Source organism: Dipodomys merriami, unplaced genomic scaffold (genome assembly GCF_024711535.1).
Source record: "Dipodomys merriami isolate MVZ:Mamm:240054 unplaced genomic scaffold, mDipMer1.0.p SCAF_3, whole genome shotgun sequence".
Lineage (NCBI taxonomy): Eukaryota > Metazoa > Chordata > Mammalia > Rodentia > Heteromyidae > Dipodomys > Dipodomys merriami.
The window spans coordinates 92,944,343-92,957,520 of NW_027204492.1; the positions used below are offsets into that span (position 1 = coordinate 92,944,343).

A 13,178-nucleotide genomic window follows, 5' to 3' on the forward strand; every position below is an offset into this window, starting at 1 on the left:
CCCAGGGCCTCATGCATGCAAGGCAAGCGCTCTACCACTGAGCCACCTTCCCAGAAAACTGGAAGTTACGCTGTGGCTCAAGTGGTAGTGTGCTAGCCTTGAGCTGAAGAGCTGAGGGACAGCACCCAGGCCGAGTTCAAGCCCCATGACTGACAAAAAAAACAAAAAACAAAACAAAAACCCCAAATTGCAACTTGCTGTGGGTTAATTGCTTCCTTCCTTTCCAGAAGATATCTCGAAGCAGATTGTGAAGCTCTGTCGTGCCCTGACTGATATTATTTACATTGTGCTTTGTCATGCTGTGTAAAATCTGCTTCATATACTCTCTTTTATCACCAGAATCCCTCCTTGTAAGGGTGTAAATGAAGAAACCCAAAAGGCTCTGGACCGCTGTCTTCTCGATTGCACTTTCCGATTACAGGGTCGAAATAATCGCACATGGGTGGCAGAGTTAGTGTTTGCAAATTGTCCACTTAATGGCACTTCTACCAGGGAACAAGGTGAGATCTTTCACACCCTTAGTCTTTGCATATTTCTGGATTTTTAAAATTGCTGATTACTGATAATCTCTTTTAATCCTGTAGGACCATCCCGGCATGTTTACCTGACATATGAAAATCTGTTGTCTGAACCTGTTGGTGGTAGAAAAGTGGTTGAAATGTTCCTTAATGACTGGAATAGCATTGCACGATTATATGAGTGCGTGTTGGAATTTGCACGTTCTTTACCAGGTACACGTAATAATTTTCTTTTTGTGTTTGTGCTCTTGGTGTTAAGGGGGATTGAATTCTTTCTTGTGCTTGTATAATCTTTTTTTGCTAAATTAAAACAGTAATCCCCCATTTTTACCTGTAAAAGTAAAACATATACTTTGTTTTAGAAAATCAAAAGTATGTCTAATGAAAATTGTGTTTTTTTTTTCATCTCAGGTCAATTTTCTCCCCTCCCTCCAAGACAACCACTGTTAAGTTTCCACAAGCATACCTGTGAATAATACATTGGTGTGTTTGTTATAATAATGTAGTACTTATTCACTATATGCTATAAACTATAATAAACATTTTGTTCATGTAAACTCAATTGACAATCAGCTAGAAGTAGACAATCTTCATTTTATAAAAGAAAACAAGTCACACCATTAAGAAGTTACTGAAATCCTTTAGCCATATGCTTCCTTCTTCTAGCCCCCTTTTTTTATTGTGAAAATACTGTACAGAGGGGTTACAATTACATGGCAAGATAATGAGTACATTTCTTATCAAGCATTGTTGCCTCCTCCTTTGTTTCCCCTTCCCATCCCTTCCCATCCTCCCCCCAACCCCCGTACCAAATTCTCCTCCCCCCTCCCCCCCACTAAAGTTGTAAAGTTTGTTTTCAACATAATGACTTGTACATCTCATTGTTGCAGTGGGTCCACCTGTATCCCTATTTAGACAATTTGTTTTTTCCCTTCCTCTCCACAAATCATACCAACATCAAATACAGTGAAAGCAGGGGTTATACCGTAGGGGAGGGACATACAGAACAACAAAGAAATAATCTTAAAAATGTGTTAGAAACAATCGCATGAAAGAAAAAAACATTTGAATATGTATCTTAGGGTTCATTTCCCTAACATCAATTTATCTGACTTTTTCTGCTTGACTCAGACATATACTAGGTATTGCAAATAAGGGAAACCATGGGACCTATGTTTCTTTGGGCCTGGCTTACTTCACTTAATATAATTTTTTCCAAGTCTTTCCATTTAGCCCCTTTTGTAGTAATGGGAGCATACTACCTATGGTGGTTTTTTAAACTAAATTATTTGACACTCTGTTTATATAGTTTTGGTAAAGTGGCATCCTTTTTAAATTTATATTTTAATCCCTAATTTTTTTTTGCAGTAGTTGGGTTTAAACTCAGAGCTTCACATTTGCTAAAGAGGAGCTCTACCACTTGAGCTATACCTCCAGTCCTCAGATTTTGTACCAGTAATCTTTTTGTTTTCTTTCTCTTAGACATACCTGCTCACCTAAATATTTTCTCAGAAGTTCGTGTTTATAATTACCGAAAACTTATTCTATGTTATGGAACCACCAAGGGAAGCTCGGTAGGTCTATGAATTAAAACTTAAAAGTTCCTTTTCTATAAATGTTTTAAAAATCAAGAACTTGGGCTGGGAAGGTGGCTCAGTGCTTGCCTTGCATGCATGAGGCCCTGGGTTCAATTCCCCAGCACCACATAAGCCGGAAGTGGCACTGTGGCTCAGGTGGCAGAGCGCTGGCCTTGAGCTGAAGAGCTGAGAGACAGCACCCAGGCCCAGAGTTCAGGCCCCACCACCGGACCCCCCCAAAAAAAATCAAGAACTCAAAAAATATTAAAATTACTTTAAAATAAGGGATCAAGTGAAACCTAGGGATAAAATAACATATTTAAAATGCTTGAGTATTATAATGCTCAACTCTCTAAAATTGAAAACTTTAGAGTTTACAGTTTTAAAAGAGTTTATCCACAGGTTTTTGTTTTGTTTTGTTTTGTTATTTTGTCAGTCCTGGGGCTTGAACTCAGGGCCTGAGAGCTGTCCCTGAGCTTCTTTTGCTCAAGACTAGCACTCTACCACTTGAGCTACAGCACCACTTCTGACATTTTCTGTTTGTATGGTACTGAGGAAGCAAACCCAGGGCTTCATATATGTTAGGTAAGCATTCTACCACTAAGCCACATTCCCAGCCCTATCCACAGTTTTATGTTTTTGTTTTGTTTGTTTTTCTGTGTCAGTACAAGTGCTTAAACTCAGAATCTGGATGCTGCCCCTTAGCTTTTTCCACTAAGGCTCTCTACCACTTGAGCAACAGTTTTACTTCTGACTTTTTTGCTGTTGATTGAAAATAAGAATTATATGGACTTTACTGCTTTCAACTGTGATCCTCAGATCTCAGCCTCCTGAGTAGCTAGGATTACAGTTGTGAGGAACCAGATGTGGCTTTTACTTTATTGAGAGAATTAAAAAATGTGGCTTAGTGGTAGAGTGCTTGCCTAGCATGCATGAAGCCCCGGGTTCGATACTTCAGCACCACATAAACAGCAAAAGCTAGAAGTGGTGCTGTGGCTCAAGTGGTAGAGTGCTAGCCTTGAGCCAAAGAAGCTCAGAATAGTGCTCAGGTCCTGAGTTCAAACTCCAGGACCAGCCAAAAAGAAAAAAAGACCTCCTTAATCTTCTACATTTTGCCTTTTAACAGTTTTTTTCTTCTGCTTGGATGTTACTTTCTTGGTTTCTAAAATGTACAATCTGTTCAATTTAGATTAGTATCCAGTGGAATTCTATCCATCAGAAATTTCACATTTCTTTGGGAACAGTTGGTCCTAACTCAGGTTGCAGTAACTGTCACAATACCATTCTCCATCAACTTCAAGAAATGTTCAACAAGACACCAAATGTGGTTCAGTTATTACAGGTAATGAACTTTATTTTCCATCTAAAACTAAGATCTTATTGGTAGTTGTGCACCATGCAAAATTCAAACAAATCATGTAAACACCTTTCTTTAATGACAAGGTAAGTAGGTACCTTTGTCTTTTATATCTTGAATGTTGCATTGATAATTTTATCAGACCTCAGCGATCTTTGCATTTTCCGCAAGGGAATGTTTTAGAGAATGTTCCAGAATGATAATTATTTCATTTGTGAAATTTATACATTGAAAATTCTGAGGAATTGGCATTTGTGCAGAAACTGGCTACCTTCATCGTGCTTGTTCTTTATAGGTACTGTTCGATACTCAGGCGCCATTAAATGCCATCAACAAACTCCCCACTGTGCCGATGTTGGGCTTAACCCAGAGAACCAACACCGCCTACCAGTGCTTCTCTATTCTGCCACAATCATCCACGCACATCAGACTGGCCTTCAGGAACATGTACTGCATTGACATATACTGCCGGAGTCGAGGCGTTGTGGCTATACGGGATGGTGCCTATAGTCTTTTTGATAACAGCAAGTTAGTTGAAGGTTTTTATCCTGCACCAGGATTGAAGGTAACAGACTTTACTATAGCATGACACAGTAAACATAACCATGATCTCTCAAACAATTCCTCTGAGGGAGAAATGGGCCAAAATAACACAAGTCTTGTTTGAAATTGAGTAAGTAGCAATTAATCAGATAATGAGTTAATAACTCATCTCTACAACTTAATTCTGAAGGAGCTAGAAGTTCTGATGAAGTGCTGTGCCTGTGTGAACCAGATTATAGTAAGTCCTTTATTTCCTTACCCTGTGATGAATAAGATAGAATATACTAAAGAACATTGTATTTGCTTTTTAAAACTTTAAGTGTAGTGTTTAACATTAATTATTTAGAATGTTTATCAGTTCAACTATGATGCTTTCTAAAAATGTGATGACCTGTATTATAACTACAACTTCTTCTTTTTTTTTTTTTTTTGGGTCCAGTCGTGAGGCCTCGGCGCTGTCCCTTAGCTCTTTAACTCAAGGCTAGCGCTCTACCACTTGAGCCACAGCGCCACTTCCGGCTTTTTTCTTTTTGCTATGTGGTGCTGAGGAATCGAACCCAGGGCCTCAGGCATGCAAGGCAAGCGCTCTACCACTGAGCCACCTATGTATGGCTCAGTTATTTGTGTCTCCAGTGTAGCGTTAGATAGTTCTAAAAGACTTGTTTTGAAAAAAAAAAAACTGCAACCCACTCCTGCCATTTTCCTGCCCCTCAGAGACACCGAGTTTCAGTTCTTCTATGGTTGATTCTTTTGATGTTTATATCCATATCACTAAAGAGCATGCTTAGCGTTATTTGTTGGCCTTTTGCTTAAGACATTATCTGATACTCACTGTGAAAATGGAGGGATTTAACTTTTTAAATTCTTCTTTATATACTCTTTCTCCCTTCTAGCCTGTTCCTATGATGTCAGCATGTTGTTCTTTCTTCCTGTCTTTGTAATATGGTTAGATGAATTGTTTTGGTGTTAACATAAACGTGTAAACATTATTTCACCAAGCTTACTATGATTGCTTTTCCTTTCTTATTCACCATTTATTTTCCTGGAATTGTAATTCTTATTTCCTGAAATTATTAATTGGCTCTTTGTTTGTGGAGAGGGATTAGCTTTTCACTGTACTTACCACTAATTCCATCTTAAAAAATCTATTATGTGGGGCTGGGAATGTGGCTTAGTGGTAGAGTGCTTGTCTCACATGCATGAAATCCTGGGTTGGATTCCTCAGCACCACATACAAAAAAAAAACTGGAAGTGGCACTGTGGCTCAAGTGGTAGAGTGCTAGCCTTGAGCAAAAGAAGCACAGGGACAGTGCCCAGGAAAAGCCCAGGACTGGCCAAAAAAATTCATTATATAGTTCTCTTTTCAATACATTGAAAAATACCTGATGGCTTATTGGTTTCTTATCTGTTTCAATTCAGAGCCTTGTGTTTGTTAGGCAAGCACTGTACCTCTTGAGCCATACCTTCAGTCCTCTTTGGTTTTAGCTAGGTTGTTTTGGGCTGGGCTTGGTGTGCTGAGGACCTGAGCACTGTCCCTGAGCTTTTTTGCTCAAGGCTTGTGCTCTACCACTTGACCACAGCTCCACTTTCAGCTTTTTGGTGGTTAATTGGACATAAGAGTCTCACAGACTTTGATGCTTGGCTTGCTTTGAACCTCAATCCTTCTGAGTAGCTAGGAATGTAGGTATGAGCAAGCAGGGCCTGGCAACTTTTAGCTTTGTGTGTGTGTGTGTGTGTGTGTGCGTGTGTGTGCGCGCGCGCACACGCACACACGCACAGGCATGTGCGTGCACACACAGCCATTGGTCCTGGGATTTGAATTCAGGGCCTGGGTACTGTCCCTGAGCCTTTTTGCTAAAGGCTAATGCTGTGCTACTTGAGCTACAGCTCCACTCCTAGCTATTATCTTGAAATAGTTATACAAAGAGGTTTTAAACAAGTCAGATTATGAGTACACTCCTCCCATCATTCTCTCCCTCTTTTCCTATTCCATCCATACCTCTTTTACATTTTTTGTTGGCATCAATTAGTTTTACAGAGTGTGTGTGTAGGGGGGGGATTCATTTTGACATGTCCATATATGAACATAGTACAATGATCAGTCTCACTACTCATCTGTCAGTCTCTCTCATCCCTCTCTCTTCCCAGATCAATCTCAACAAGCTTAATTGTTCCATTTTCACACATGTACATAAAATATTTTTACCATATTCACTCTCCTCTCTCCCCATTAGCCTTCTCCCTTCCCAAACCAGACCTGTTCTGCATTTCTGTTCTTTTCTTTAAATGTATGCTAATTGCTCAAAGAGATTTCACCATGGTATTTTTTTTTATTGTAAAGATACTATACAGAGGGTTACAGTTACATGAGTGAGGTAATGAGTACACTTCCTCTTGAACATTGTTACCCCCTCCATTGTTTTCCCCCTACCATCCTCACCATGGTATTTGACATGTGCATGACACAATATTTTAATCAGATTGATCCCCTTGTTTACTCTCACTTTCCTCATCTCTACTATCCTCTTATTTAATAGTTTCCACCAATTTCCTTTTCAGAGGCAATGAATTTACCCTCCTTCACTCCCCTTCCACACCCCCAGTCTCCTCAAATGGTCCCACAATTTTATATATGTGTCTTTCTATATTTTATGTCTAACATCCACATATGAGGGAAAACATTTGACTTTTGTTCTTCTGAACCTGACTTCCCCTTAACATGATGTTCTGTTCATCCATTTCCCTGGAAGTAACAATTTAATTCTTTATGATTAAACAATACTCTATGGTATACACACACACACACACACACACACACACAGACTCCACCTTTTCTGGATTCACTCATCAGTTGTGGATCATCTGGACTGTTTCATAGCTTGGCTATTATGAATAGTGCTACAATGAACTTGAATGTGCAAACATCTCTGTTGTAGCCTAACTTAGATTCCCTTGGCTATGTGGCCAAGAGTGGTTCATTGGATCATATGTTTAGTTTTTTGAGGAAACTCCATATTGATTTCCATAGATTTACAGTCCCAACAGTATGTTAGAGTTCCTTTTTCCCCATATCCTTGCCAGTATTCTCAATGATAGCCATTTTGACTGGGGTGAGATGAAATCTCAATGTCATTTTGATTTATATTTCTGACATGCCAGAGATATTAAGCATTTCTTTATGTATTTTTTGGCCATTTGTACTTCTTTCTTTTTGTCTCTTTTGTTGTTGGTGGTGATCATGAGGCTTGAACTCAGTGCCTGGGTGCTGTCCCTGAGCCTTTCTGCTCAAGGCTAGCACTCTACTACTTTGAGCCACAGCACCACTTCTGGTTTTCTGGTGGTTAATTGGAGATAAATAAGAGTCTCATTGACTTTCCTGCCTGGGCTTGATTTGAACCATGATCCTTAGATCTCAGCCTTCTGAGTAGCTAGGATTGGAGATGTAAGCCACTGACATCTGGCTTTATCTTTTCTGTTTGTTGTAGTTGTTTTTGATTCTATGGTTTGAACTCAGGGCCTGGGCAACTCCCTGAGCATTTTTGCTCAAAGCTGGCACTCTACCATGTTGAGCCATACTGCCACTTCTGTTCTTCTGGTAGTTAATTGGACATTTCTTTTTTTGACAGTATCACCCCTTCCCTCGCTCTGTTTTTCCCTCCCATCCTATCCATAAAGTTGTGTAGTTCATTTTCAACAGTATCTAGTGAGCCACCATGGCTACATTTGTTCACCTTTTTTTCTATGTTTTGTTTTTGTCTCATTACTTCTGGAAGGTTTCTTCTTCCTTCCTCCTTCTCCTCTTCTTTTTCCCCCTCTTTCTCCTTATCCTCCCCCCTTCTTTATTTTTCCTCCCAGGATTTTTTTTAATTTTCAAAAACTTTTTTTTTTGTATCTATAAATGTTCATTTTATGACATCATGTTCTTATATGGCTACATTAGCATCTCTTACCTCTTTTCTTCCTACATTCTTCCTCCATTCTTGTTCATTGTGGGGTGCATTGATTTCTTTTATGTTAGTGTCTTTCTTCAAATATCAAGCAATTCTTTGATGTCTTCTTTTATGTAAAGCTAAGAGTTACTTACCTTACAGATGTATTGACTATGGTTTTTATTGCAGGAGGATCTGCTTGGGCCATACTTTCAATGTCAGTAGCTTTAGGTCTTTAATTCTTGGTCTGCTGTGAGTACCAAGAGACGAAGATCCAAGTATCCTAAATAAATAGTATGCAACTGACTTCCAATTTGAGGGAAGTCAAATGAGAGGAGGTCAATATTCTCAACTTGAACTATATAGACTTTAATCTTCCATTTTCTCTCCATTATATCTTGGAGTCTCCCCCCAACCCAAGCCAGCTCTTCCTTCAAGGGGTGGAAGTCAGCTGAGCTCAGGTGAAAGCAACTGAGAATCTAGGAGAGTTTAAATGTCTTTTAAAGAGATTTTAGAGAGAGAGAGAGAGAAAGAGACTTTCACCCAGTATTCAGTTTTTAGTCCCACCTCCACCCTCATTTCCAGAGGTATCTGGTTCTGCCAGTTCTAAAATGTCTTGGGGATTTGGATAGAAATAGCCTTGTTTCTTGGCTTTCCCTATGGCTTGCTTAGGGTATGACTATCACATCTAGTGTGGTTCAACCATCTGCTTCACAGCTTCACAGCTTTCAGAATGTATGGCTATTTTTTCTCTTCTTTTTTTTTTGGTCTTTATGACTTACTATTTTTTTCCTAGTAGTTTTAGTAAGATATTGAGAGAAGATAAAATATGTGTTGTAAATCCATTATCTTTAAAAGTCAGACTATATGTTTTTAATAACCCTTTAATGCTTCTGAGAAGCTTGTGATTACATATTTTTGAAGAATGGGAAAGTGGGTGTATAAAAGTAGGAAATTATGCTTGAGACAAACTCTTAATAGCCTTGCTCAATTTTTTGATGACACATCCTATAAAACAGATTGTCTTACTCTTGATGGTTTAAGATTAAATCATTAGTAAATATATATTTTATGGCCATCTCCATGGCTGTGATTGACAGCCAATTATGATTAATGGTCATAATTGTAAAGCCAAAAGTTGTTTTGATATTCAGTTTTGCTAATCACTTTGCTCAGTCCTACCCCTTTCTTCAAAATTAGTAATATCTCCTTTAGATTGTCCTACTAATTTTCACCAGTGGATGTAAACTTCATTTCTACTAAAACATTCTAAATTACTGAAATATCCTACTAAAATTAGGTAATCTAAATTTTGCCTGTTTATATCCGTAGACATTCCTGAATATGTTTGTTGACAGCAATCAGGATGCTCGAAGAAGGTCTGTGAATGAGGATGATAATCCTCCTTCTCCTATAGGAGGAGATATGATGGACTCCTTAATATCACAACTCCAGCCGCCACCCCAGCAACAGGTAATGTCTCAATAAAATTCCAAACAGGGTTGGTTGATTTTTTTTTTTTTAGTGTTATTTTTTTTATTGTGAAAATACTGTACAGAGGGGTTACAATTACATGGGCAAGATAATGAGTACATTTCTTATCAGGGTTGGTTGATTTTTATAACTTCCACAAATTGTATAGGTGTCAGATCCATCATGAGCCCAAGATGCCCAGGAAATCCTTAAGAAAAAATATTGACAGGGATATGAGGAGGATGGGACATGATGGGAAGTGATAGTTTGGGGGAAAAAAATTAACCTCAGACACATCACATCAGTGCTTAAAGTAATGTAATTCCAAGGATGGAAACATCTACAGGATCTGAAGAAGTCCTTGGTAAAATTTCCTTACTAAGGGCTGGGAAAGTGGCTCAGTGGTAGAGTGCTTGCCTTGCATGCATGAGGCCCTGGGTTCGATTCCTCAGCACCACATAAGCAAAAACAAAAAAAGCCGGAAGTGGCTTTGAGCTGTGGCTCAAGTGGTAGAGCGCTAGCCTTGAGCTGAAGAGCTAAGGGACAGCGCCCAGGCCCAGAGTTCATGCCCCACGATCGGACCCAAAAAAAAAAAATTTCCTTACTAACTATTTTATATAGAATGCACAGTTTTGTTGTTATTTTTTGTATCGGCATTATTGAACTCAGGGCCTGGGTGCCCTTTCTTAGCTTTTTCACTCAGAGCTGACACTTGACCCACACCTCTACGTCTGGCTTTTTGCTGGTTAGTAGAGAGATAAAAGTCAGACTTTTCTGCTGGAGCTGGCTTCAAACATTAGTTTTCAAATCTCTACCTCCTGAGTAGCTAGGATTACAGGCAGGAACCACTGGTGTCTGGTAACCTATGGGAAAGGAAGAATATACAGAGTCTTAAGGATATCGTAGTTTTGGTACCACACCTTTAAATATTTTAAAAATCTACATTCTTGGATAAAACAAAGTAAAATGCATGGTTTTGTAATTTGTGATTTAGAATGAAATCTAAAATGGCTTAAGAAGAATAAGAAACAAGATAGACAACTTTGAGTGTGTGTGTGTGTGTGTGTGTGTGTGTGTGTGTGTGTGTGTGTGTGTGTGTGTGTGTGTGTGTGTGTGTGTGTGTGTGTGTGTGTGTGTGTGTGTGTGTGTGTGTGTGTGTGTGTGTGTGTGTGTGTGTGTGTGTGTGTGTGTGTGTGTGTGTGTGTGTGTGTGTGTGTGTGTGTGTGTGTGTGTTGGTCTTGGGGCTTGAACTGAGGGCCTGGGCACTGTCCCTGAGCTTTATTTGCCCAAGACTAGCGCTCTACCACTTGAGCCACAGCTCCACTTCTGGCTTTTTTGATCTCCAGTTAAGGAGATAAGAGCCTCACAGATTTTCCTACCTGGGCTAGTTTCAAATTTTATCTTCAGATCTCAGCCTTCCTAGTAGCTAGGATTACAGGTGTGAGCCCACCATTCCCCAGCTACAACTTTGTTTTTAAGAGGGGCAAAAGAAGCCAAATATGATGGGGCACACCTGTAATCCCAGCACTCTGGAGGCTAAGGCAAAAGGGTTACAAGTTTAGGGCTGGCTTGGGATACATAGAGAAGATCTTGTCTCAAACAGATAAGGGACAAAAGATTTAAAACATTTCATAAAAGAAGATGTCCAGCCAAGCACTGGTGGCTCATGCAGATTAAAAAGTACTAGAGGTGCTGGGCGCTGGTGGCTCACGCCTGTAATCCTAGCTACTCAGGAGGCTGAGATCTGAGGATTACGGTTCAAAGCCAGCCGGGGCAGGAAAGTCTGTGAGACTCTTATCTCCAATAAACCACTAGAAAACCGGAACTAGTGCTGTGGCTCAAGTGGTAGAGCGCTCGCCTTAAACTGAAGAGCACAGGGACAACACCCAAGCCCAGAGTTCACGCCCCATGACCGACAAAAAAAAAAGGTACTAGAGGTAAAGATCAAAGTGAATGAACAGAGGTCAAATGGTTTTATAGTGCACCAAGTGTAAGATGCACCACTTTTGTTTTATATCCTGCTCCAAAAACCAAACAAAAGCCGGGTACCATGCCTGTAATCCTAGCTACTCAGGAGGCTGAGATTTGAGGATCAAGATTTGAAAGCCAGCCTGGGCAGGAAAGTCCAGGAGACTCTTATCTCCAACAAGAAAAAGCCAAAAGTGGCACTGTGGTTCAAGTGGTAGAACGTAAGCCTTGAGTACAAAGAGGCTCAGGGACTGTACCCAGGTCCTGAGGTTAAGCCTCAGCACTAGCAAAACAAAACGATTCAAGTTATTTAAATTAACATGCCAGGAATCAAAGATTCACTGGTTTCAGAGATGTGAAAGTGTGTGGGTAAATGCCTTAGGATCAGTGAAATGGTAGCTAAACAATACAGATAATTCCTGAGATGTTAGATAAAATGAGCAAAGTATACCCTGAGGCATAGAAGCTATGATGTTGCAAAGTAAGAAATGAGGATGTTCTTAGTGTCTAAAAACTTTTTTTTTTTTTGCCAGTGGTGAGGCTTGAACTCTGGGCCTGGGCGCTGTCCCTCAGCTCTTCAGCGTAAGGCCTAGCACTCTACCCCTTGAGCTACAGTGCCACTTCTGGTTTTCTGGTGGTTATTGGAGATAAGAGTCTCACGGACTTTCCTGCCCAGGCTGGCTTTGAACCGAGGTCCTCAGATCTCAGCCTCCTTAGTAGTTAGGATTACAGGTGTGAGCCATTGGTGCCCAGCTTAAAGAACATTTTTGAGAATCAGAATTTTCAAGCACTTAGTGTGTACTTTTGAATTTTTTCATGTTTCACATTTCCTATTTGGTGACCAATGAAGTGTGCAAATTAATATTGTAGCTATAACCAGGGAAAACGATACACTGTCTGTGGCTGTCTATTTACCAACATTTAATTATCTTTTTTTTTTTTTCTCAGCCATTTCCAAAGCAACCAGGAACATCAAGCGCTTATCCTCTTACTTCCCCTCCTACGTCTTATCATAGCACAGTCAATCAGTCTCCCTCTATGATGCACACACAGTCTCCAGGTAATGTTTTACTTATTCTCTTGTCGTATTCAGCTTTCATCTTCAGTGCATACTCCCTCACACTATGGCTCACACGCTCATTAAGAAGCACTATGCAGCCTCCTGCTTCAGAGAGAATTCTCTTTCTAGCATATGGCTACATATGGAATGTGGGTTCATCAGTATACATTGTATACATGTGTGTTAATGTTACAACTCCTCCCACTTGTATAACTAATATAGCCTAATATAAACAATCCTAGCTACTCAGGATGCTGAGATTTGAAGATCACAGTTCAAAGCCAGCTCATCAAGAGAGTCCATGAGACTCATATCTCCAATTAACCACCAAAAAGCTAGAAGTAGAGCTGTGGCTCACATGGTAAAACACTAGTCTTAAGCAAGGAAAAGCTCAAGTACAGCCACCAGGCCCTAAATTCAAGTCCTAGGACCATCACAAGAAAAAATTTATCAGTTCAGCAACTGAAGAATGTATTATCATCATTGGAGGATATTCTAGCTTATTAGGAAAAAACATGCATAATAACCTTTTTCTTCTTTTTGTACAGTTCTGGGAAAGAAACCTGGGAACTTGAGCTGTGCTAGGCAAATCTTCTTTCACTGAACTATATTTACCCAGCCCAAACCCTGATTATTTTTTTAGTAATGAACCCAACAAACTCATTTACGTTTTCACATTGTAAAGCAAAATTTGAAGTATGTACTTTTTTATTTTGTAAAATACAAAAAAATCCTTTTAGATTGTATGTATAA

General features: G+C 39.6%; 1 protein-coding gene across 6 annotated transcripts in view; it reads left to right on the forward strand.

Moving 5' to 3' along the window:
- Med14 (mediator complex subunit 14) overlaps positions 1-13,178 on the forward strand; it is a 98,592-nt gene that overhangs the window by 58,471 nt on the left and 26,943 nt on the right. For 3 of the 6 annotated variants that reach the window (XM_070040617.1, XM_070040622.1, XM_070040619.1), the window contains 8 exons: positions 340-500; positions 585-731; positions 2,001-2,092; positions 3,285-3,437; positions 3,748-4,017; positions 4,186-4,233; positions 9,257-9,397; positions 12,314-12,425. In XM_070040617.1, coding sequence (XP_069896718.1) covers positions 340-500; positions 585-731; positions 2,001-2,092; positions 3,285-3,437; positions 3,748-4,017; positions 4,186-4,233; positions 9,257-9,397; positions 12,314-12,425 — 1,124 coding nt within the window. The remainder of the gene's footprint in view (positions 1-339; positions 501-584; positions 732-2,000; positions 2,093-3,284; positions 3,438-3,747; positions 4,018-4,185; positions 4,234-9,256; positions 9,398-12,313; positions 12,426-13,178) is intronic. The other 3 variants (XM_070040618.1, XM_070040623.1, XM_070040621.1) reach the window with 1 other exon arrangement.